We start from the raw sequence: 23,761 nt of genomic DNA, 5'->3' as shown, positions 1-23,761 counted from the left end.
GGAAGGCCCAGTACTTCACCACACTGGATCTCACAAAAGGTTACTGGCAGGTTCCCTTAACAGAGTCAGCGAAGGAAAAGACTGCTTTTATAACCCCAGAGGGTCTCTATCAATACGTTGTCTTACCTTTTGGGTTACATGGGGCTCCGGCCACATTCCAGAGGCTGATGGACATTGTGTTAGCACCACATAGAGATTACGCATCGGCCTATTTGGATGACATAGTCATCTTTAGTACCGACTGGGATACCCATCTGTCCCAGGTACAAGCAGTGCTAGAGTCTCTTAGAGCCGCAGGGTTAACAGCAAACCCAAAGAAATGCGCGATAGGTCTCACGGAAGCCCGGTACTTGGGATACGTGATCGGCCGGGGGGTTATCAAACCTCATGTGAACAAAATTGAGGCCATTCAAAACTGGCCCAAGCCCTTAAGTTCCAAACAAGTGAGGGCATTCCTTGGCATCATTGGGTATTACCGTCGATTTATACCCAATTTTGCTGGTAAATCGGCTTCCCTAACGGACCTGTTAAAAGGGAAGAAAACGGTGATGGTCAAGTGGAATCCTCAAGCAGAGGAAGCGTTCCAGTCTCTGAAGTCGGCGTTGTGTGGACAGCCGGTCCTCATCAGCCCCGACTTCAAGAAAACCTTTCTTGTGCAAACCGATGCCTCAGAGGTAGGCTTAGGAGCGGTGCTGTCGCAAGAGGTGAACGGGGATGAGCATCCAGTCACCTATTTAAGCAGGAAACTGACCCCGGCAGAGAAAAATTATAGCGTAGTGGAGAAGGAGTGCTAGGCGATCAAATGGGCCTTGGAGTCCCTACGCTACTATTTGCTCGGGCAAAGGAAAGGAATGCCCGTGTCACCAGATGGTTCTTGTCCCTACAAAATTTCAGCTTCTCTGTGGAACATCGGGCTGGGAAATCACAGGGAAATGCAGATGCCCTGTCACGGGCACCATGTATGCTGACAAATGTTCAACCCCACAAGTCAGAACAGAGGGGGGGGTATGTGAGGCAGTGACCGGTGTCATATCCGAGGGTCGCTATGTGTCCCCCAAGATGTGCTTAGAAGCATATTAGATCCGCTGGAGTGCCCAGTGCTCACAGCAGGTTGCCTGTGAGACACAGGGAAGAATAAAAGTGAGTGTGAACTGGGTCAAGTTATTTGTCCCAGAAATTATTCAGGAAAACCCGGTATGGGCTTTTATTTTGAAACGGACTGCAGGATGGTAGTGGGGCCGGTCTGTTTCCTCCAGCCCAGATCTTATAGTGGCCCATGGCCATAGAATCTGGAGGATAGAAAAAAAAAACCCTGCAAGAGAGTTTGGGTGTGTCAGTCTGGTCTGGGAGTCAGACCTAGCAGGAGGCTTGTGCAGAGCTCTTTCCGTGTGGAGAAACACGGGCCAGGCAGAGCCTGAAAAGCCAGACACCCCAGCGTACACGGGGGTGTAATACGTTCACGGCAGCGGATTGTGGACTGTTGTTATTTTTCCCGGCTGCATACCGAAGGACTTGTTTGCTTTCTTTTCCGGTTTGTGAGTATGCTGTGGAATAAACAAGACTTTATTTGAAGGACATCGCTACATCACAATATATATATCCTGAATATAGTCAGGGTATATACATATAGCTAAGCTAAAAAAAGAAACACATCCGAAGAAGGATTTAAAAAAAACGTAGACTAGTTGATATGACTAGACATCTACTACAGCATTTTTTCCTGAATGTAGTAAGGGTTAGCAATTATTTTTTTACTGACGTCTGTTTAGTAAGTTTGCTTTCTATTTTACCACATTTTTAGATTCTATTTATTTATTTATTTTCTACATAATTTTCTTTTTTCTCTTCTAAATTAAAAAAAGTTTACACCAAACACACACCTGAATAATCACAACGTCTCAATCACAGTATTCGGTGGAGGAGACATACACTTTACTTGTCTTAGACACTGGTAGTGAGGGATAGGATACCACAGTCCCTTATTTTTCCTCCTCCTCACATGAAACTGAACCACCACGCAGATGCCGCAGGACAGAGAATGAACCAGCGCTCACTGTTAATGACCCCATATGGACCTCACCCCCTAAAGATTATGAGCAATAGATTTGTGATTTTATGTCACAATCAGGGATCTAATTTGACACTACCGACCTCACATAAATATACTTTTTCAAATTCTATTTGTGAGGATTTTGTAAACCTCATGGTGGCTGAGACAAATTTGTACTCCCAGCAGTTTTTGGCCCAAAGCACCAATACTTCATTTTCTGGACCGCTGTAGATGCAGAAGACATGAAGACGCTTTGGGGGTCTTCTTCACATGGATTTGGTGAATAAGCCAAAACTTTGGCAATATTGGAGTGCTGATGTTTTCTACAACATTCCAGTGTTCCGCATGGCTATAACAAATGTTTTTAGGCCATCCACAAATTTTTGTATTACAACAATAATGCAAGGTGTCCTCGCCGAGATTACCCTAACTTTGACAGACTTTTCAAAGTTCAGCCGGTCACTGATCACTTCATCAACAAGTTTGCTGAGGTGTACATTCCCCAAAGGGACATTCAATGAGAGGTTCTAATTCTATCAATAGCTGCCTAGTAAGCGGGTCAGGTATTGAACTAAACTCTACAAGCTGTGTGAGAGTACCTCAAGGTACAACCCACAGGTTTAGAGTTTATGAAGGGAAAGATACCCGAATTCAATGTCCTGAATGCACCCTGTCCTGGGAGTGACTGGGAAAATTGTGTGGGATTTGATGCACTCACTGCAGGATCATGGTTATCATCTCTACGTAGATAACTTTTATACCAGCATCCCACTCTTCAAATCCCTCTCTGTGCGAGCTACCGCAGCATCCGGTACTGTCTGAAAAAAACAAAGAGGCCTCCCTAAGGTGTTAATTGGGCAGCTGCTCAGAAAGAGTGAGGGCAGAGCCCATTGTAGCGACAACATGCTGGTGGTCAAGTACAAGAACAAGAGCGATGTCCTTTCCTCGACCACCATACATGGTCCACAAACCAGACTGTCTCCTGGGGAACAACAAAAACATGGGAGAAGTTGATCTCACTGATCAAGTCCTTCAACCGTACAGTGCCATGAGAAAACCTAAGGTGTGGTACAAGACGTTGTCATGCACGTCATACAAATGGCAATGTGTAACATTTTCGTGCTATGAAGGGTAAAGGCCAGACCGGTACCTACCTTTAGTTGCAGAAGGTAGCGATCAAGGCCCTAATATTTGGCAGTTGGGAAGGAGCGGATCCTAGTACTTCCGGAACTGAATGTGCTCGTATTGTACCAAGGCAACATTTCCTCGGTGAGGTCCCTCACACCTCAAAGAAGGGAAGTTCGCAAAATAGGTGCAGAGTGTGTTACAGAAGGGGGATAAGAAATGACACCATTTGGCAATGTGACACCTGCACCGAAAAAAAATGGCCTGTCTATGAAAGAATGCTTCAAACTGTACCATGGAGCCATGTACTACTAAATTTATTTCTGCACAATTTACATAAGCCAACTTGATGCAGTCTACACAATTTACATATGCCACCACATTACAAAAGTCACATGCCAGGAAAACATTTGATCAGTTCCAATACAGGCTCACATATGGGGGAATTTCTACGGTTTAGGCACATCAGGGGCTCTTCAAACGCGACATGGCGTCTGCTCTCGATTCCAGACAATTTTGCAGTCAAAAGGTGATCATTCCCTTCCGAGTTTTGCCATGCGCCCAAACAGTAGTCTTCCCCCACATATGGCGTATCAGCGTACTCAGGAGAAATTGCACAACAATTTTGGGGGGCCTGTTATGTTTGCTAATGACAGGTGTTATGAAGGCAATCCAGAAACACAGTGTGCTTAGCGATCAGAGCGCACACAGAGATCTGATAAATACCCAAAAATACAAGAACGAGCTCTGAGACGTGGAAACTCTGTAGACTGCACACCTGATCCTATCCTAAACACAACTAAAAGCGGCTGTGGATTGCGCCTAACAACTACCTAGGCAACTCGGCACAGCCTAAGAAACTAGCTAGCCTGAAGATAGAAAAATAGGCCTGACTTGCCCCAGAGAAATTCCCCAAAGGAAAAGGCAGCCCCCCACATATAATGACTGTGAGTAAGATGAAAAGACAAAACGTAGGAATGAAATAGATTCAGCAAAGTGGGGCCCGATATTCTAGGACAGAGCGAGGACAGTAAAGCGAACTTTGCAGTCTACAAAAAACCCTAAAGCAAAACCACGCAAAGGGGGCAAAAAAAACCCACCGTGCCGAACTAACGGCACGGCGGTACACCCTTTGCGTCTCAGAGCTTCCAGCAAAACAAAAGACAAGCTGGACAGAAAAAAAAGCAACAAAAAAGCAAAAAGCACTTAGCTATACAGAGCAGCAGGTCACAGGAACAATCAGGAGAAGCTCAGATCCAACACTGAAACATTGACAAGGAGCAAGGATAGCAGCATCAGGCGGAGTTAAGTAATGAAGCAGTTAACGAGCTCACCAGAACACCTGAGGGAGGAAGCTCAGAAGCTGCAGTACCACTTGTGACCACAGGAGTGAATTCAGCCACAGAATTCACAACAGGGGCCATTTTCTCCTGTTACCCTCATGAAAAAAAAATTTAAATTTGGGGAATAAAGTAAAATATTCATTGTTTCCTTCCACAATGCTTCAGTACCTGTGAAGCAACTGAAGGGTTAATAAACTTATTGATTGTGGTTTTGAGCACTGAGGGGTGCAGTTTTTAGAATGGTGTCACTTATGTATTTTCTGTCATGTAGGCCCCTCAAAGTCACTTCAAAAGTGATGTGGTCCCATAAATAATGGTGTAAATTTTGTTGGAAAAATGAGAAATCACTGATCAACTTTTAACCCTTCTAACTTCCTAATAAAGAAAAGTTCTGCTTCAAAAAGTGTGCTTATGTAAAGTAGACATGTGGGAAATATTTATTAACTATTTTGTGTTACATAACGCTCTGGTTTAAAGGCATAAAAAAAGTTTGACATTTTCTCCGTATTTTTATTTTTTTCACAAATAGACATAAGTCATATCGAACAAATATTACCACTATCATGAAGTACAATATGTCACAAGAAAAAAACAATCTCAGAATTAGTGGGATCTGTTGAAGCATTCCAGAGTTTTTAACCACATAAAGGGACACTGGTCAGAATTGTAAAATTTGGCCTGGTCATGAAGGTGAAAACAGGCTTAGGGGTGAAGAGGTTAAAGAGAATTTATCATGAAAATTGTATACCTCTCAGTAATGGTATGTATGTACAGGTGACTTCTTAATTAGATACCTTGATTGTGGAATTGCTTCTTTTTTTTTTTTTAAAGCCAGCATTGAAATCGTATGCAAATGAGCACCAAGTCTTATTAAGCAGAATGCAGCTAAAGGATGCTCCAAATCCATTAAAAGTAGAGATGAGCGAATATCTCAATGCTTACGATCGCCAAATTTGCAATATTTGCTGATTTATTCATCGAATATTTGCCGAACACAACCGAATGCCATTACAGTCAATGGGAAGCAAAAACAAATGCATGCACAACACCTTATAGTGGTCCCAAATGCTGACAAAACATCAAATGAGGGGAAGACACCAGGAAAGTGGCCTCAATTCACCTACAGTACAAATTGTAGCATGGCACTGCAGCAATCAACCGCGCGTGATATATCATGGTCTGGGTCAGCATTTAAGGCTTGCAACTGAAAGTCACAGTAAGACGAGACGGGTGAGTGATCGGTCTAGACCTACTATCCTGGGAGCCCTGATGCCACATACAACAGCTCAATCTGCTTTCACGCTGAGCCACACACATGTGGCACAAATGTCAGTTTCGTAGACTACCATTGTCAGAAAAATCTAAGGATAGCAGTAATATGGGTAGTGGATGCCAATGAAGTGGAGGCCTGACTATTTCGAAAGCCTACTGCTACAGGAAACACACATGAAAGAGACCCAACCAGAAGTCTATACATTTACAAAAATTTGTTACAGACACCAACAAAGTGCCATTAATTTCAACACAGTAGAAATACTACAATAAAGACAGTCAGGTCTTCCACTATACCCAACCCAGCAGATGAGCACCGAACCAGGAGATTTCACAAGAGTAGAAATAATGTAATAGTGACCGACTAAAAAATGCAACATTGCCTAGTCTGTACAGTCTGCAATTGGAGACTCCTTGGAGATCCATGACTCTTGATGACCATCTTGATGAAGGTTAGGTGGGTCTACTCTTTCAGGGGACAGTCTGCAGCACATAAACATCAGGATACTCCCCAGCAGCGCTGAAGACACGTTCTGAGAGAATGCTGGCTGCCGGGCATGATAAAACCTCGAAGGTAAGTGAGGTGAGCTCAGGCCACTCATCCATTATGGAAGACCAAAATGTGAAAGGGTCCATTACCCTTCCTGATGGTATTGATATTCAGTTCTAGATACTCCTGCACCATCCTCTCCATTCGCTCACCACTAGTGTTGAGCGATACCGTCCGATACTTGAAAGTATTGGTATCGGATAGTATCGGCCGATATCCGAAAAATATCGGATATCGCCTATACCGATATCCGATACCAATACAAGTCAATGGGACATCAAGTATCGGAAGGTATTCTCATGGTTCCCAGGGTCTGAAGGAGAGGAAACTCTCCTTCAGGCCCTGGGATCCATAGGGATGTGTAAAATAAAGAATTAAAATAAAAAATATTGATATATTTACCTCTCCGGCAGCCCCTGAACTCAGCGCGGGTAACCGGCAGGCTTCGTTGTTCAAAATCAGCGCTTTTAGGACCTGAGAATCACGTCCCGGCTTCTGATTGGTCGCGGGCCGCCCATGTGACCGCCACGCGACCAATCACAAGCCGCGACGTCAACGCAAGCTATTAACGCGCTCATTTTTAAAAATGAGCGCGTTAATGGCTTTCAAAGACGTAGCGGCTTGTGATTGGTCGCGGCCACGCGACCAATCACAAGCCGCGACGTCATCGCAAGCTATTAACGCGCTCATTTTTAAAAATGAGCGCGTTAATGGCTTTCAAAGACATAGCGACTTGTGATTGGTCGCGTGGTCGCGACCAATCACAAGCCGCTACGTCTTTGAAAGCCATTAACGCGCTCATTTTTAAAAATGAGCGCGTTAATAGCTTGCGGTGACATCGCGGCTTGTGATTGGTCGCATGGCGGTCACATGGGCGGCCCGTGACCAATCAGAAGCCGGGACGTGATTCTCAGGTCCTAAAAGCGCTGATTTTGAACAACGAAGCCTGCCGGTTACCCGCGCTGAGTCCAGGGGCCGCCGGAGAGGTAAATATATCAATATTTTTTATTTTAATTCTTTATTTTACACATCTCTATGTATCCGATACCGATACCACAAAAGTATCGGATCTCGGTATCGGAATTCCGATACCGCAAGTATCGGCCGATACCCGATACTTGCGGTATCGGAATGCTCAACACTACTCACCACGTATAAGACTTGAACTCTGTTGTGATGATGCATGAGCTGATCTTAAAAAAAAAAAAAAAAAAAAAGTGTCAAAGGACTCACAGAAATTGCTTCTTCCACCGCTGCTGAAGCTAATGTTTTGGCGTTGACGAATAGACGTGCCGGATGTTGGAAGTCTAGAGATGCGATGCGCACTGTGTGCTTCACTGCTGTATTGGGGACAACCTCTCTTAAGGTTATCTAAAAGTGTGTTTCGATTCTCCAGCATTTGTTGGTCTCTTTCCAGGGAGGGAAGCATCTGGCTAAATTTATAACGTGGATCTTACAGAGTGGCAACCCAGTAGTCAGCACTATTTCTAGTCATAACTATACGGGGATCATGTTGCAGATAGTGCAGCAAGAAGGCATTTATATGTAGGGCTCTACCATGAGGTCCAAGCCCGTGCTGTGTTGGTGGCTGGGTAATACTGATGCTTGTTTCCTCCATACCCTCCCGCCAACCACGAACAACAGAGAGGGGATGATTATCCTCTTCATCTCCTGACAGTTGGTCACCTATCACCTCTTCCTCCTCCATTTGTTCATTGTATCTTGCGTATTCACAAAGACCTCTGTATCTATTTAAGTAGATGGTCTGAGGGGTGCAAATGACAGAAGTGAGCACACAGTTTCCATGCTTTCTGCAGCAGCTCACCCAAGCCAGCATAGTGGTGGAGAAAACGCAGTACCACCAGGTTGAGGATGTGAGCCCTGCACGGCACATATGTGAGCCTGCCTCGCTGTAGGGCCGACACCAGGTCCACACCGTTATCAGACACAGCCTTCCCTGGATGCAGATTCAGCAGAGACAGCCATTGCTCAAACTCAGCCTGGAGAGCTGTCCACCACTTCAGCTGTATCACTGCGATCTCCAAGGCAAATCAATTTTAACACTGCCTGATTGCAGTGAGCCCTGGCTGCGCAGGTGGTGGTGATTTGCTCTGCACTGTTGGAACAGGTGTCTCATGAAGGCAGAGGTTGGGGGCCCTAGAGAAGAAAGAGGAGGCAGAAGCAGTGGAGGAAATGTTAAATGTAGAGGTTTGTCCTGCAAGCCTTGGGGATTCCAAGACTTGTGGAGCAGCGCCTGCCCCCACAGCCACAAGAGTCACCCAGTGCCCAGTCAGCGAGATGTAACGCTCTTGGCCATGATTACTCATCCAAGTGTCTGTGGTGAAATGCACCCTAGCAGACATAATTTTAATTAAGGATCAGGTGATATTGTCTGCAACATGCTGGTGTGGTGCAGGCACAGTTTTCTTAGAATAGTAATGGCGGCTGGGCGACTGGTATGGGTGGACTGTCATGGCCATCAGCTTTCAGAAATCTTCAGTATCTACCAGGTTGAAAGGCAGCATTTTCATGGCCAACAGATTGGAGATGGTGGAGTTCAACCTCTTAGCTTTGTCATGCGTAGGATTAAACAATCTTTTACGTGACAATATCTACAGTACTGAGAGAGGGCGGAGTGCGGTGAACTGGACAACCTGCTGGACCGTGAGGGTGGTGCAGGCGGAGATGTTACGGTGGATTGAGAAAGTTGTGTTGTGCTCTCTGACAGCGTGACTGGAGTGGGTAAAGAACCCAGGTTGTGCAGTGGGAGACCTGCGTCTCAATAGTTGTCATTGTAACAGAGGAGGAGGAAGAAGCAGTAGTTGCGATTGATGGGATGGCTGGGCAGCATGGTGGCTCAGTGGTTAGCACTGAAGCCTTGCAGCGCTGGAATTATGGGTTCAAATCCCTCTAAGGACAACATCTGCAAGGAGTTTATATGTTCTCCCCATGTTTGCGTGGGTTTCCTCTAGGTTCTTCGGTTTCCTCCCACATTCCAAAGACATACTGATAGGGAATTTAGATTGTGAGGCCCATCTTGGGCAGCGATGATAATGTGTGCAAAAACTGTAAAGCGCTGCGGAATATGTTGGCACTATATAAATAAAGAGATTATTAATATTTAATATAATGGTTGTTGAGGTCCACTGGTCCGCATTGCAGAACAGTTGGATTCCCAGAGTAACGCATGTTGATTGCGCATGTGAAGGTTCATGCATGTAGTAGTCAAATTATTGCTCTTTTTACCTCAACTCCATTTTTTTTTGCAAAGTTGGCATATTACGTGAGTTGGCTCATCCTTTGCAGTGCCAAAAATGGCTCAGGCTAGGCAACACATGCCACCCCTTCAAGCTGAAGACCTGCGTATGCTCCTGGTCACAGCCACAGTTGTGGCTGAGGTTGTATTGCTCGTCGTGGCTGCATCACTACATGTCTATGCCGTATGGCATAACGTAACCGCCTCGTCTTCCTCCTCAGATGATCAACTCAGCTGTGTGCCTCTGTGTTCATACCAACTGGGATCTAATACCTCATCATCATCCTCCGTGTTATCAGATTCCTCGCCCTTGGAGTTGCCCTCCTTCTGTTCCTGCCCTGACAGCACAGTACAGTCTGCATGAGCCTCAGATATCTGGGTCTTATCAGGATCACTCCCCCCAGGGATTTATGTGTGGTGACGAGGATGAGAATGTTGCTTGGACTCTACTTTGTCCTGCCCTGGATCCAAGCTAAAAAAAATTTGGGGCATGGGTGTACATTTCCTCCTCTTGACTATGTGAAGCTTTTGAGTACACTTCTTAGGACTATGGCATAGCATGTGTTAACAGCTCTTCAGACTCACCCATCTGTGGTTCTGTACAGTCAGTTGTATGGTTGGAGAGTTGGGACGCGGGGGAAGCAAGGGGAATTTGGGTGCCAACTCTGTGGACTGTACTGGTTGTGATGTTGAGGTGGAGAAAGGGGAGAAGAGGCCACTTGAAGCTGCGCTTGCCATCCACTTGAGCACATGCTCTTTTTGGGCCTCATCAACAAGGAGTACCTGCCAAAGAAAGATAATGGAGTAGCCCGTCCAGTAACGGAAGTTGTCTGTTGTCTTTGCATAGGACGTGAAGTTATTGGTTCACTAGTGCTTTCACAAACATTACCACCCACCCTACGTACACCAAGCCTAATTTCCCTTCCATCACGGCATGGCTTTTTCCCAGTCATGTTGCTCAGATAGTGTGTTAGGAGCACAGTATTAGCAACAAAAAATTAGATTTTAAACTCTGCACCATCTCTGCAAACAGCTAATTTCAGCGGCAGTAAATGACAAGGTGTAATATCTCGTGCTGTATCGTGTTAGTCACAGAAGAAAGAATTGTTTGAATGTGGATGAGGTCTGTATGACAAAGAAGATATGCTACAAACAATTTTAAAATTAGGTCATCCCTACTGTATGACGTTAGTAGCAGAAGAATTTTTTTGGTGTCTGGATTAGGCCTCTATAACAGACTAAATGCTACAAACAATTTGAAAGCGATATGTCCCCTACTGGACATTAGTAACAGAAGAAATTTTTTTTTATATGGGTGATGCCTGTATAACCTAGAAGATATGCTCCAAAAAATTACAAATTCGGATTTAGCCTGCTGTATCACGTTTGTAAACCTCCAAAATGTAATTTTTTCTATGTGCAAGACCTCTGCACACACAACAATTTCACTGCCACAAAATTACAACATGGGATATGGTAGGTTGTATCGTGTTTAGCAACAGAAAATCTCAGAACAATGCCACCACACCAATAATTGAGAAGGTGGGATATGGCATGCTGTTTCACATTTAGCTAGTGAATAGTGTAGTTACTCACCGATAACGTCCACCAAGGACATGAAACCTACAAATAAAAAGGCGGTACCTCTCTCCCACATCAGTTTGTTTACAGAGCATGAAGGGAATATCAGGTTAATAATTAAAGTAGTTCAACATTACTAAGCCTTAGTAGAGATACCACGTGATTATTGCTTAGTTGCTTAACTAAACAATGTAATAGTGTGCACACCCACATGTGAAGGGAGGGAATGTATGGGTGAAGTCTTGGGCTCAGAGAAACACCGTTATCGGTGAGTAACTACACTTTTCTCTGTCCCCCATGACGGCACCACAGAGAGAATTGCAGAGACTGTACATTAGGGAGGGACTACCGCTTCCAGAACCGTTTTACCAAAGGTAAGGTCTGAAGAAGAAGTTAAGTCCAACCGATAGTGCTTAAAGAAAGTTGAGGGTGAAGACCAAGTAGCCACTCTACATATCTGGTCAATTGACGCACCGGCTCTTTCTGCCCAGGAGGCCACCATTGCTCTCGTCAAGTGAGCTTTAACCTCCCCTGGAGCTGACATCCCGCTTGAGGTATACAAGAGGTTGATGGCATCTATGATCCATCTTGCCAATGTACCCTTGGAGGCCTTTTTGCCTTTCCGAGGGCCCTGAAAACACACAAAAAGATCTATCCTCCCTACACTCCCTAGTAGCTTCCAGGTAATGAATGAGACACCTTCTAACATCTAATGTGTGTAAGGTCTTTTCCCCTCATTTTTAGGGTTTTGGGCAGAAGGAGGGAAATCTCTTGAGATCTATGAAACCGGGAAGCTACTTTTGGTAGATAAGCCAGGTCTGTTTTCAGGACCACCCTGTCATCTAAGATTTGCGTAAAGGGTGGGCCAGCTGACAAGGCTGGTATGTCGCTAAACCTTCGGGCTGAGGTAAGAGCTACCAAGAGGGAGGTTTTGAAGCACAGGATCTTTAAGGGAACCTCCTTTAAGGGTTCAAAGGGGGGTGTAGTTAATGCTTTGAGAACTAAATTTAAGTCCTACTACCGTAAGGGTAGAGGTCTAGATCTTTCCACCGCCTTAATAAACCTGGAAACCCAGTGATTCCTTGCTATGTTGTAGTTAAACTGTGCTCCTAGTGCAGCGATATGAACTTTAAGGGTGCTTGTTGCTAGACCTTTTTATAACCCATTCTGTAGGAATTCTAATACGGCTTTAAGTGGTATTCCTTCAGACACTGTAGAGCCTGAGGAGGAAAGGAACTTCTTCCAGATTTTACCATATTGTTTGGTGGTTGTTAATTTCCTACTTTTCTGGAGGGTTGATACTAAACCTTGTGAAAACCCTTTCTCTATTAGCAACCCCCTTTCAAATTCCAAGCTGTCATATGTAGCCTTGCCACTTGCGGATGTGCTACTGGTCCCTGGAATAGGAGATTGGGCAGATCTGGAGTACCCAAGGATCAGATATGGACATCCTCCTGACCCAAGCAAACCAAATTCTTTTCGGCCAAAAAGGGGCTATTAATATTACTCGGGCTCTGTCATCCCTTATCTTCCTCAGAACTGCCGGTATTAATGCAATTGGGGGAAACACATATGCTACTGTAGTTTGTAATTCCAAGGAATTAGAAAAGCGTCCAACGCACAGGGTTCCCTGCTGTGTTTATGGAAAAAAGGTAGCCTCTTTCTGATTCAGATTGTTCGCGAAAAGATCTATAACAGGAGTCCCCCATTTCTCCGTCATCTGGTTGAATATGGATTGGTTCAACTCCCATTCCCCTTGTCTCAGACGAGACCGACTTTGGTAGTCTGCTCTGAAGTTGTCCACCCCTTTTATGTGAAGGGCCGACAAGGATGCTAGATTGTTCTCGGCTATCTGTAAGATTGATTATGTTACTTCCATTAATGCTTGAGAGTGGGTACCTCCCTGGTGATTCAGGTAAGCCACTACATCTCTGTTGTCTGAAAATATTCTTACATGATGAGAGCGAAGGGGGTTCAGGAATTCTATAAGCGTGAATTTCACTGCTAGTATCTCTTTCATATTGGAAGATACTGGTTTCAAGTCGTCTGACCAGGTCCCCTGAGCCACTAAATCGTTTAGGTGAGCCCCCAACCCTTGGGACTTGCGTCCGTGGTTACCACTTTTGATATTGGGACTACCCATGGAATTCCCCGGCCCAGATTGCTCTCCTTTGTCCACCATTCTAGTGAGAGTGTTGTGTTTGACGAGAAACTGAACTGACTTTCTAAATTTCCACTTAGATAAATTTCCTTTGACAAGATCTGCCACTGAAGTTCCCATATATGAAACTGGGCCCATTGGACCGTGGTGATGCAGGCTGTCATAGACCCCAGGAGGTACATTGCTTCTCGCAGAGATGTAGAGGGGAGTTCTCTTGCCCGGGACACTAACCCCACCATCTTTTGAATTTTCCCTAGGGGTAGGCGGCACTCTTGAGAAATGGAATCTAGCATAATGCCCGGGTATTCCTGAATTTAACTTGGGATTAACTTGGACTTTTCTAAATTTAGAAGCCAACCCAAGTTTTTTAAAGAGTCCATGACCGCCTCCAGCTCCTTGCTGTGCTGGGATCCTGACCGTGCTCCTGTTCCACCCTGCTGGTGATGAGGGGCTCCTTTCCCCTGCAGTCAGTGTTTCTGCTGCTGCACTGGCAATCCCTGTAGTTCTGAGTCGCTCATTATCACTGGGGAGCACTGGCTGGACTCCATTAGAGCAACTAGTCAGCGTGGCAATCCCTTTAAGTAACTGGTGTCTGTGCGCAGACGCCCCGGCCGGACCCATCATGCATTGTGGCCGGAAGTAATCCCCTGCGCATGCGCATTGTCAGAGGGCTTTGCGCAGGAAGGCCGAAAAGCCGTGTGCGCACGCGCGGGATCGCCTCAGCATGCACTGTGCCGGGCGTGTCATCCTGTGCCTGCGCATTACCTCATTCCCGAGGTGCCTTGCGCAAGGAGGCTCATGCTGCCGCCAATCTCCGGCATGGTAATGCGGCTGCTAGGGCGTTCATTGCCCGTGCCGTATACTTACACCTGGAGGGACCCCTCGTGGTGTTTGCGGAGCTCCTGGTCGGTCACTGCGAGGATTCTTTTAGGAGCAGCAGCGTTCTTGCTGCTGCCCCCCGCGCACCCTAGAGACCTACTGATCCCAGCGGTGGCGCTTCGGGTGAAAATGCCAGCCGAGGCAGGGAACCCCCGCTGCATGAACCGGTCTGACTGGCCCCGGAATTCCAACGTCGATCTGAGGTGAGACTGCTACAGGTTCCCCATCAAGGACAGGAAACCAAACTGATGCGGGAGAGAGGTACCGCCTTTTTATCTGTAGGTTTCCTGTTCTTGATGGGCAGATCCCCTCTCTCCGTGGTGCCGTCATAGGGGGCAGAGCAGAGAAAAAATAAGATTTAGAATGCTATACTCATGCTTGGAGCACAATAGAAGCAGTGCACAACACACTTGTAGGACATGTGCCCTGCTAGCTTTGTCTGTAGACCTCAGTAACGGCCACAAAAAATAAGTGCTGGAAGGTAAATTTGTCTGTGGACCTCAGTAACGGCAAAAAAAACAAAACAGGACACTACCTAACTAAACTATCTGAGTAAGCAACAACCACCTAGGTAACTAGCTAAAATCTAGCTGCTAACACTGCCAGCATCAGGAGCACCCTCTGTGCTGTTACAGTGTCAAAATGGCGCTAAAACAAGATGTCCACTATTTATATGGAGAGGGACATGTGATTTTAACAGCCAATGACAAGCCGCCGGGTCAGGACATTGTGGATATTTCCCGCGCCATGATTAGCTAGCCGCAATATGTGCACAAAGTTACGCAAAAAAATTACTGTTCACAAACACGCCGCTCCTCTGAGCTCTGCAAACACCTCCCCTCGAACATGTGTTGCACGCTCATGATACACCACCATTATTGTTGCAAAAGTGCTGAAAATACTTTTGTGGCAACGCAAATATTTTACTGCACTTTTTACCGAATGTTACCGATTTTTCACGATTTTATAAAATTTTGCTTGTGTTTCCGATCACGAATCCAAATGTGCCATATAGGTTCTGAATTTATGTTTGGCAATTTTTTCTGAACAATTTCGCTCATCACTAATGTGTACACGATCAGTAAATGCTGCGGGTTGGATGCTGCTTATGTGTGCAGCATCCAACCCGCAGCGTCCAGATGTTACAACATAGTGGAATCTCAAGAAATCCTACACCACTTAATGAATTTGATTTTCAGTGTCGTGCACCTCACCAGAAATGTTGCCTTAGTCAGGAATTGAAAAAACATTTCAGGTTTAAGAAATTCCACCACTTTCGAAAAATAACCACACACAGTCCAGCCCTAGCTCCTCCCAAGCTTTGCGCTTATGGTGGAGCTACCTGAAACTGGCCTGGGTTTCCTTCTAAATCTCTGAGTGACGTGATCCAGATTAAACCCACGGGGGGTTCTATCTGAATCACGCATTTTAGAGATTTACACGGAAACTCCAGTGTAAGCGCTCAGCGCAGAGCGCATGATAAATGTGCGCCGAGCCTTTCTGTGATCTTTGGGATGCAGAATGAAAAAATCAACAGCAGGTAAAGAATTGATTTTATTTATTTTTTACGCTGTTCCTTGTGCAGTATAAGTGATTAGGCGACTTTAGTCTTCGGGTCTGTGCGATTACACTGATACCAGATTTATATATGGTTTTTATGTTTCTCTGCTGTCACACACTAAAAGATGCTTTTAACCCCTTTCTGGCCTCGGACGGGATAGTACGTCTGAGGTCAGAACCCCCGCTTTGATATAGGCTCCGGTGGTGAGCCCGCATCAAAGCTGCGACATTTCGGTTGTTTGGTACAGCCGACATATGCCCGCAATAGCGGGAGGTGGAATTGCGATCCACCCGCCGCTATTAACTAGTTAAATGCCGCTGTCAAACGCTGACAGCGGCATTTAACTAGTGCTTCCGGCCATCTGGTCGGAAATGCGTGCATCGCTGACCCCCGTCACATGATTGGGTCAGCGATGCGTCGGCATGACAACTAGAGGTCTATTGAAGACCTCTATGGTTGTTGATTCTGGATTGCATTGAGCGCTACCCTGTGGTCGGCGCTTATAGCAATGCAGTAAATCTACTACATAGGAGTGATCTGAGCATCACTCGTATGTAGCAGAGCCGATCAGGCTATGCCAGCTTCTAGCCTCCCGTGGAGGCTACCGAAAAATGGAAAAAGTAAAAAAAAGGTTTAAAAAAAATATGAAAAAAATAAAAAGATATAAAAAGTTTAAATCACCCCACTTTTGCCCCAAAATAAAACCATTAAAAAAAAAAAAAAAAAAAATCGAACCTACACATATTTGGTATCGCCGCGTTCAGAATCGCCCTATCAATAAAAAAAGGATTAACCTGATCGCTAAACGGCATAGCGAGAAAAAAATTTGCAACGCCAGAATTACAGTTTTTTTGGACATTGCGGCATTGCATTAAAATGCAATAACGGGCGATCAAAAGAACGTGTCTGCACCAAAACGGTATCATTAAAAACGTCAGCTCGGCACACCAAAAATAAGCCCTCACCAAACCCCAGATAGCAAAAAATGGAGACGATACAGGTATCGGAATTTTTTTTTTTTTTAGCAAAGTTTGGATAAAATTTTACCACTTGGATAAAAAATAACCTAGACATGTTTGGTGTCTATGAACTCGTAATGACCTGGAGAATCAAAATAGCAGTTTTAGCATTTAGTGAACCTAGCAAAAAAACAAACAAAAAACAGTGTGGGATTACTTTTTTTGTTTTGTAATTTCACCGCACTTGGAATTTTTTTCCCGTTTTCTAGTACACGACATCCTAAAACCAATGATGTTGTTCAAAAGTACAACTTGTCCCGCAAAAAATAAGCCCTCACATGGCCATATTGACGGAAAATTAAAAAAGTTATGCATTTGGGAAGGAGGGAGCGAAAAATGAATGCGCAAAACCGAAAAAAGCTGGGGTCATAAAGGGGTTAATTGCAAAAAATAGTTTTTGCATCACCAAATTTTGAGAGCTATAATTTTTCCATATTTTGGTCAGAGTCTTGTGAGAGCTTGCGTTTTGCGGAACTAGTTGACGTTTGTATTGGTACCATTTTCGGGCACGTGACATTTTTTGATTGCTTTCTATTCTGATTTTTGCGACGCAGAATGAACAAAAACCAGCAATTCAGGAATTTTTTTTTGAGGGGGTGGGAAAGGGGGGGGGATATATATGTCGTTCTGGCTATAGTAAAATTGATAACGCCAAAGAATGTAAGTCCGCAAGCCAGGGTCCTCTCCCCTCTGTACCAGTCTGTCATTGTAAATTTGTTCACTGTTAACGATATCTATAACCCTGTATGTAACCCCTTTTCTCATGTACAGCACCATGGAATTAATGGTGCTATATAAAGAAATAATAATAATAATAATAAAGCAGTTTAAGGGTATGCGCACACGTCCGCATTTTTAGCGTTTTTTTTGCGGAATTTCGCCATAAAAACGCTATAAATCCGCTAAAAAAACACTAACATTATGCATCCTATCATTTATAATGCATTCCGCATTTTTTGTGCATATGTTAGCGTTTTTTTCCGCAACAAAAACGCATACTGCAAAAAATCCGGATATGCTCTATCTTTTTGCGGATTTTCTGCGGATTTCCTATCAAAATGGACATTCCGGAAAAATCCGCAAAAATGCCGCAAAAAATCTGCGCAAAAAACGGGTCAAAAACGCACAAATTCCGCGAGAAATCCGCTCGAAAAAAGCACACGGATTTCTGGCAGAATTCTCCGGATTTTGTCAGGAAAAAATCCTGACGTGTGCACATACCCTTATTCTTCGGGTTAGTACAATTACAGCAATACCTCTTTTATATCTTTTTTTTGTGTTTTGGGACTTTTACACAACAAAAACCATTTCATAGACAAAATAATTATTTTGCATAGCTTTATTCTGAGAGTTAAAACTTTTTTATTTTTCTGCTCACGGAGCTGTGTGGCAACTTATTTTTTGTGGGACAAGATGAAGTTTTCAGCGGTACCATGGTTATTTATATTTGTCTTTTTGATCGCGTTTCATTCCACTTTTTGTTCGGCGGTATGATGATACAGCATTGTTTTTGCCTTGTTTTTTATTTTTTTTTTATGGTGTTCACTAAAGGTGTTAACTAGTGGGACACTTTTATAGGTCGGGTTATTGCGGACACCGCGATACCAATTATGTGTACTTTTATTGTTTCTAAAAAAATTTCACTCAAATATTTATTTATAGAAACAATATATTTTTATTGTTTTATTATTATCATTATTTATTTTTTAATATTTTTACAATTATTTAAAAAATAGTTTTTTCCTTAATTTATTTATTGTACTTTGTCCCACTACGGGACTATCATTTTTTGCAGGCTAATCGCTCATACAGCATGAGGATTCAGCAGCTGTATAAACTGTCAGCTCTGCACTGACAGGGATAGTTGCTGATCATACACTGTGCGTGATCAGTAAATTTCCTAGCTCTGGTGACCCGGATGTCATCATGACGATATCAGGTCACCATGGCAACGATCTGGACCCTGTTTCACGACGCTGGGTCTCCGATCCATAGGCAGAGGGGCTCCGATCGGGGGTTAAAGTGCATTTCCCCTCCCAGCACTCAGTGCCGGTGTCAACTGTCAGAATCAACTGACACCCATGTGCGTGGGTGATCAAAATGACCTAATAATCTATCACTGGTCAAATTGGCCCAGGGCACATGGACAGATTGTTAGGTCTGATGTCAGAAAGGGGTTAAATGTATTTCGTTTCCTTGGGTGCTAAACAGGTTAATGAGCCTTTCTTATGCTGGTTAGAAACATGCAGCTTCATTTCAGTTTCTTCTGATCTGGTCATTACCTGTTTAGTTTAATTTAGGTACCTAGTTAGACCTTTTTCTTCATGCCAGTGAAATATTTGTTTTACTGTGCAGTGTGCTAAAGCTAAGTGGTTGTAGTAGAGTTGTTGTAGTAGTGTTCTCTGGTTTGTTGTAGTATGTGTGTGTTTATCTTCTGTGTTATGATACGGTGGTCTAGGAGCAACATGGAACGAGCTCTGAAGGACGTGGTAACTGTACTGACCGCAGTCCCTAAGCTAAACACAACACTAGAAGTAGCCGTGGAATGTTCCTAACTCTCCCTAGGCATCTCGTCACAGCCTAAGAGCTAACTACCCCTAAAGAAAGGAGCAGGAAAACTATCTTACCTCAGAGAAAATCCCCAAAGGATAGATTAGCCCCCCACAAATAATGACTGTGAGTGGAGAGGGAAAAGACATACACAGAATGAAACCAGGATGAGCACAGGAGGCCAGTCTAGCTAAATAGATAGGACAGGACGGAATACTGTGCGGTCAGTATAAAACACTACAAAAATCCACGCAGAGTTTACAAAAAAAATTCCACACCTGACTAAAGGTGTGGAGGGCAAATCTGCCTCCCAGAGCTTCCAGCAAGACAGAATAAATTCACACTGATAAGCTGGACAAACATAGAAAGCACAGAATGGATAAGTCCACAATCTATGGACAGAAAAGAGCAAGCAAAAACTTAGCTTAGCTGAACTGGTCAGGATAACAGGGAACTCCAAAGAGATGTGAATCCAACCAGAAACCATTTACAAGTGGCACTGGCTGAAGACAGAGCCAGACCTAAATAGCCGAGCAGAAGAGAAGATAAGTGGAGGCAGCTGATGACAGCTAACTCCAAGGAGCAGCCATACCACTAGAAACCACAAGAGGGAGCCCAAGAGCAGAACTCACAAAAGTGCCACTTACAACCACCGGAGGGAGCCCAAGAGCAGAATTCACAACACTTCTGGTCCCTGTTCCCATTTAGTGTATTACTCCCTATCATTGGTTGGTGCTTTTATATGATAGATGTCTTCTGTTATCACTGTTTTGTCTTTGTCTTGTTTACCTTAAATTTCTGTCTTCTGTCCCATGCCTCATAGGGTGGGGGAGGAGACAGATCAGGGTTTAACAGAAGCATAGTAAGGTCAGAGACTCTGGCCCCTCTACCTTCAAGACTACCCTCGGGACAGGGATAGTTAGTTCCAGGAACTCCAGGCCCCTCTTCCTTATGGAAGACTGTCACAGTGTGATAGAAGGACCTTTGTGCAGGTCTTGTGTTTGGGCCTGCCCTTCACCTTTGTCAGTGCCCACCCCTGTAAACACATGCATATTTACATAGGGCACACATATAAAATATACACATACTTATATATTACTTCAACATTTACACACATTATCCATGCATATACATAATACAGACATGCACTCCAGCAAAAGAAGGTGCTGCACAGAACTTTAGTCCTGCCCAATACATTGGTTAATAAAGAAGTAAGATATAAATAAATTTGCATGTTCATAAAAAAGACAAGTGAAATGTGTATTACATACCTGTTTAAAGCAGGCTTCCACCAGATTGGGCGGGAACATGTTCCTTTAGAAAAAAACAAATACAATTACATTAACCCCTTACTGACAGAGCAAATTTTAACCTTAATGACCAGGCCAAAATTTTGATATGTGACCAGTGTCACTTTATGTGGTAATAGGTCTAAGGGTATGTTCACTAGAGATGAACAAATGTTTCAATGTTCGGTTCGGATTACGATCACCGAATTTTCAATATTGCAATAAGCTGTCTGGGACAGCATTTACAGTTTTCAATTGAACGTCACAGTAAGACAAGGTGGGTGAGGGATCAGTGTAGGCCTCCTTTGCTGGGAGCCCCGATACCACATGCAACACCTGTACCTGCTTTCATGCTGAGCCACACTCAGGTGGCACAAATATCAGTTTTGTAGACTACAATTGTCAGAAAAATGTAAGGATAGTAACACTGGTAGTTGAGTCCAAGGAAGTGAAGGCCTGACGGTTTCTGAGGTCTACTGCTACAGGCAACATGCATGAAGGAGACCCAACCAGGAGCGTTCACATTACCAAAAAGCATTGGCAGACAATACCAAAGTGGCATTAATTACACCTCAGTATAGATAGTATAATAGGGAGACCGACAGGTCTTACACTACGCCCTATAGCAGTTGGAAACTCAACCAGGAGTGTTCACATTTCAAGAAATGAGGGCCTTACAACACAGAAGTTGCATAAATTTCAACTAGTATAATAGGGACCAACAGGTCTTCCACTACACCAATACAACAGATGTACACCCAACCTGGAATGTTCACAATTCCATAAATTATTGTCAGACACCACAAACATGGCATCAATTTCACAATTTCACCACAGTAGAAATAGTATTCTAGGGACCGGCAGGTACACCCAATCCAGCAGATGGACACTCAAATAGGGGTGTTCACATTTCCAAAAATTATTGGCAGACAATACCAAAGTGGCATCAATTTCACCACAGTATATATAGTATAATAGGGACTGACAGGTCTTCCACTACACCCAGTCCAGCAGATGGACACCCAACCTGGAGTTTTCACATTTAAAAAATGAGGGACTGACACCACTGAAGTGGAATAACTGTCACGAGAATACAAATAGTATAATTGGGACCGTCACGTCTTCCAGTACAGCTAACCCAGCAGATGTACAGTAGACAAACCATGACTGTTCACATTTCTACAAATTTGTGTTAACATCAGCAGCAGCAACAGCCACAGCAGAAACAGAAGCAACACTAACGATATCACAGAGTGCAGTTACATGACATTAATGCATCACAAGGAAAAATGCAATATCACCCAGTCTGTACAGTCTGCAGGTGCAAAAGTCCTTGGAGATCCATGACTTGTTCATCTTGATGAAAGTTAGGCGGTCTACACTTTCAGATGACAGCCAGTGGCGCACTTATCCGTCAGGACACCACCAGCACAGCTGAAAACAGGTTCTGAGAGAGCGCTGGCATGATAAAACCTCCAAAAATGTTAAAGGGTCCACACCCTCCTTGATGGTATTGAAAATCAGTTCTAGATACTCCTGCACCATTCTCTCCATTCATTCACCACGTGTAAGACTTGGGCCGGGGTCACACTAGAGAGGAATACGGACGTTTGAGATGCGCAAAAACAACGCATTGCACACGGACCAATGTTTCTCCATGGGGCAGCTCCTATCTGCCGTATATTTCTTGGCCGTATTTTACAGGCTGAGAAAATCGCAGCATGCTGCGTTTGTCAGCGTATTGCGCAAAAAAATCTGCCAATGAAAGTCTATAGGAGTGAGAAAAATACGGATTACACACAGACCATGAGTGTGACTTGCGAGAAAAACGCATTGGTGTTCTATAGAAAAGCCGGTTATTCAGTGCGGTGTACTGTAAAATCACACTGGCAGGTTAGAATAGAATAGCTAAAATAAATGTCATTGACACACACACACACACACATATATATATGTATATATATTTATATTTAATAGAGAGCTAGATAGCAGAAAAGCTGGTAATTAAATTGCCAGCTTTTGCTATCTCCTTATCAAACCCCACAGGATATGAGACATGGTTTACATACAGTAAACCATTTCATATCCATTATTTTTTTTTACATATTCCTCACTACTAATGTAAGATGTGTGTGTGCAAAATTTGTGAGCTCTAGGTGTTAAAATAAAGGGTTAAATCACGGAAAAAACTGGCGTGGGCTCCTGCGCATTTTTCTCCACCAGAGTGGGAAAGCCAGTGACTGAGGGCAGATATTAATAACCTAGAGAGGGACCATGGTTATTGGCCTTCCCTGGCTAAAAACATCTGCCCAAGGCACATCTGTAAGATGCGCCTATTCTGGCACTTAGCCTCTCTTTTCCCACTCCCGAGTAGCAGTGGGTTATGGGGTAATAAGGGGTTAATGTCACCTTGCCAATGTAAGGCGACATTAAGCCTGGTTAATAATGGAGAGATGTCAATAAGACACCTATCCATTATTAATCCAATAGTAATAAAGGGTTAAAAAAAACTACACACATTAAGAATAAAAGTACTTTAATGAAAAAAATACACATGGGATTTTAACATCTTTATTGTACTCAATCCAACTGACGACCCTTGTCATCTGAAAAAAAGGGAAAATAAAAAAGCAACAATATCCCATACCTGTCCGCCATACAGACATGTCCCAGGATGTAAATCCATCTGAAGGGGTTAAATAATTTTACAACCAGGAGCCTGCTAATGCAGCTGCCCCTGGCTGTAAGAACTGGGGAATGAATGGAATGCAGGGGAACGTAGCTTCGTAGACTTGCGGTGCTGCACCCCCTGGTGGCATAAACTCCTATGAACTCTGGCGTGGGAATATATTCAGAAAAATTCCCATGCTAGATGAAAACTATATCTCCAAGCAATAACAAATGCTCAGAGGTCACCCGAGCGTGCTCGGAAAAACCCGAGCAACGAGTACACTCGCTCATCACTAGTTAGGATTGTTGCAACAGTACCCAGCTACACCATGCAGCCGAGTGCAGCAGCCCAGCCTTCCTCTTCAACCATGCAGCCGAGTGCAACAGCCCAGCCTTCCACTCCCACCACGCAGCAACAGGAACCAAAAGGCTGAGGAAGCAGCAAACAAAGGCCA

The 23,761-nt window shown here is 44.1% G+C and overlaps 1 protein-coding gene across 3 annotated transcripts in view; it reads right to left on the bottom strand.

Moving 5' to 3' along the window:
* The window catches only part of LOC138651364 (excitatory amino acid transporter 1-like), a 273,291-nt gene that overhangs the window by 63,165 nt on the left and 186,365 nt on the right, over nucleotides 1–23,761 (bottom strand). For all 3 annotated transcript variants that reach the window (XM_069741505.1, XM_069741495.1, XM_069741514.1), the window contains exon 5: nucleotides 20,619–20,661. In XM_069741505.1, coding sequence (XP_069597606.1) covers nucleotides 20,619–20,661 — 43 coding nt within the window. The remainder of the gene's footprint in view (nucleotides 1–20,618; nucleotides 20,662–23,761) is intronic.

Source organism: Ranitomeya imitator, chromosome 1 (genome assembly GCF_032444005.1).
Source record: "Ranitomeya imitator isolate aRanImi1 chromosome 1, aRanImi1.pri, whole genome shotgun sequence".
NCBI classification, from domain to species: Eukaryota; Metazoa; Chordata; class Amphibia; order Anura; family Dendrobatidae; genus Ranitomeya; species Ranitomeya imitator.
Note: the sequence above shows the minus strand (reverse complement) of the source record. Positions and strands in the feature narration are given on the sequence as shown.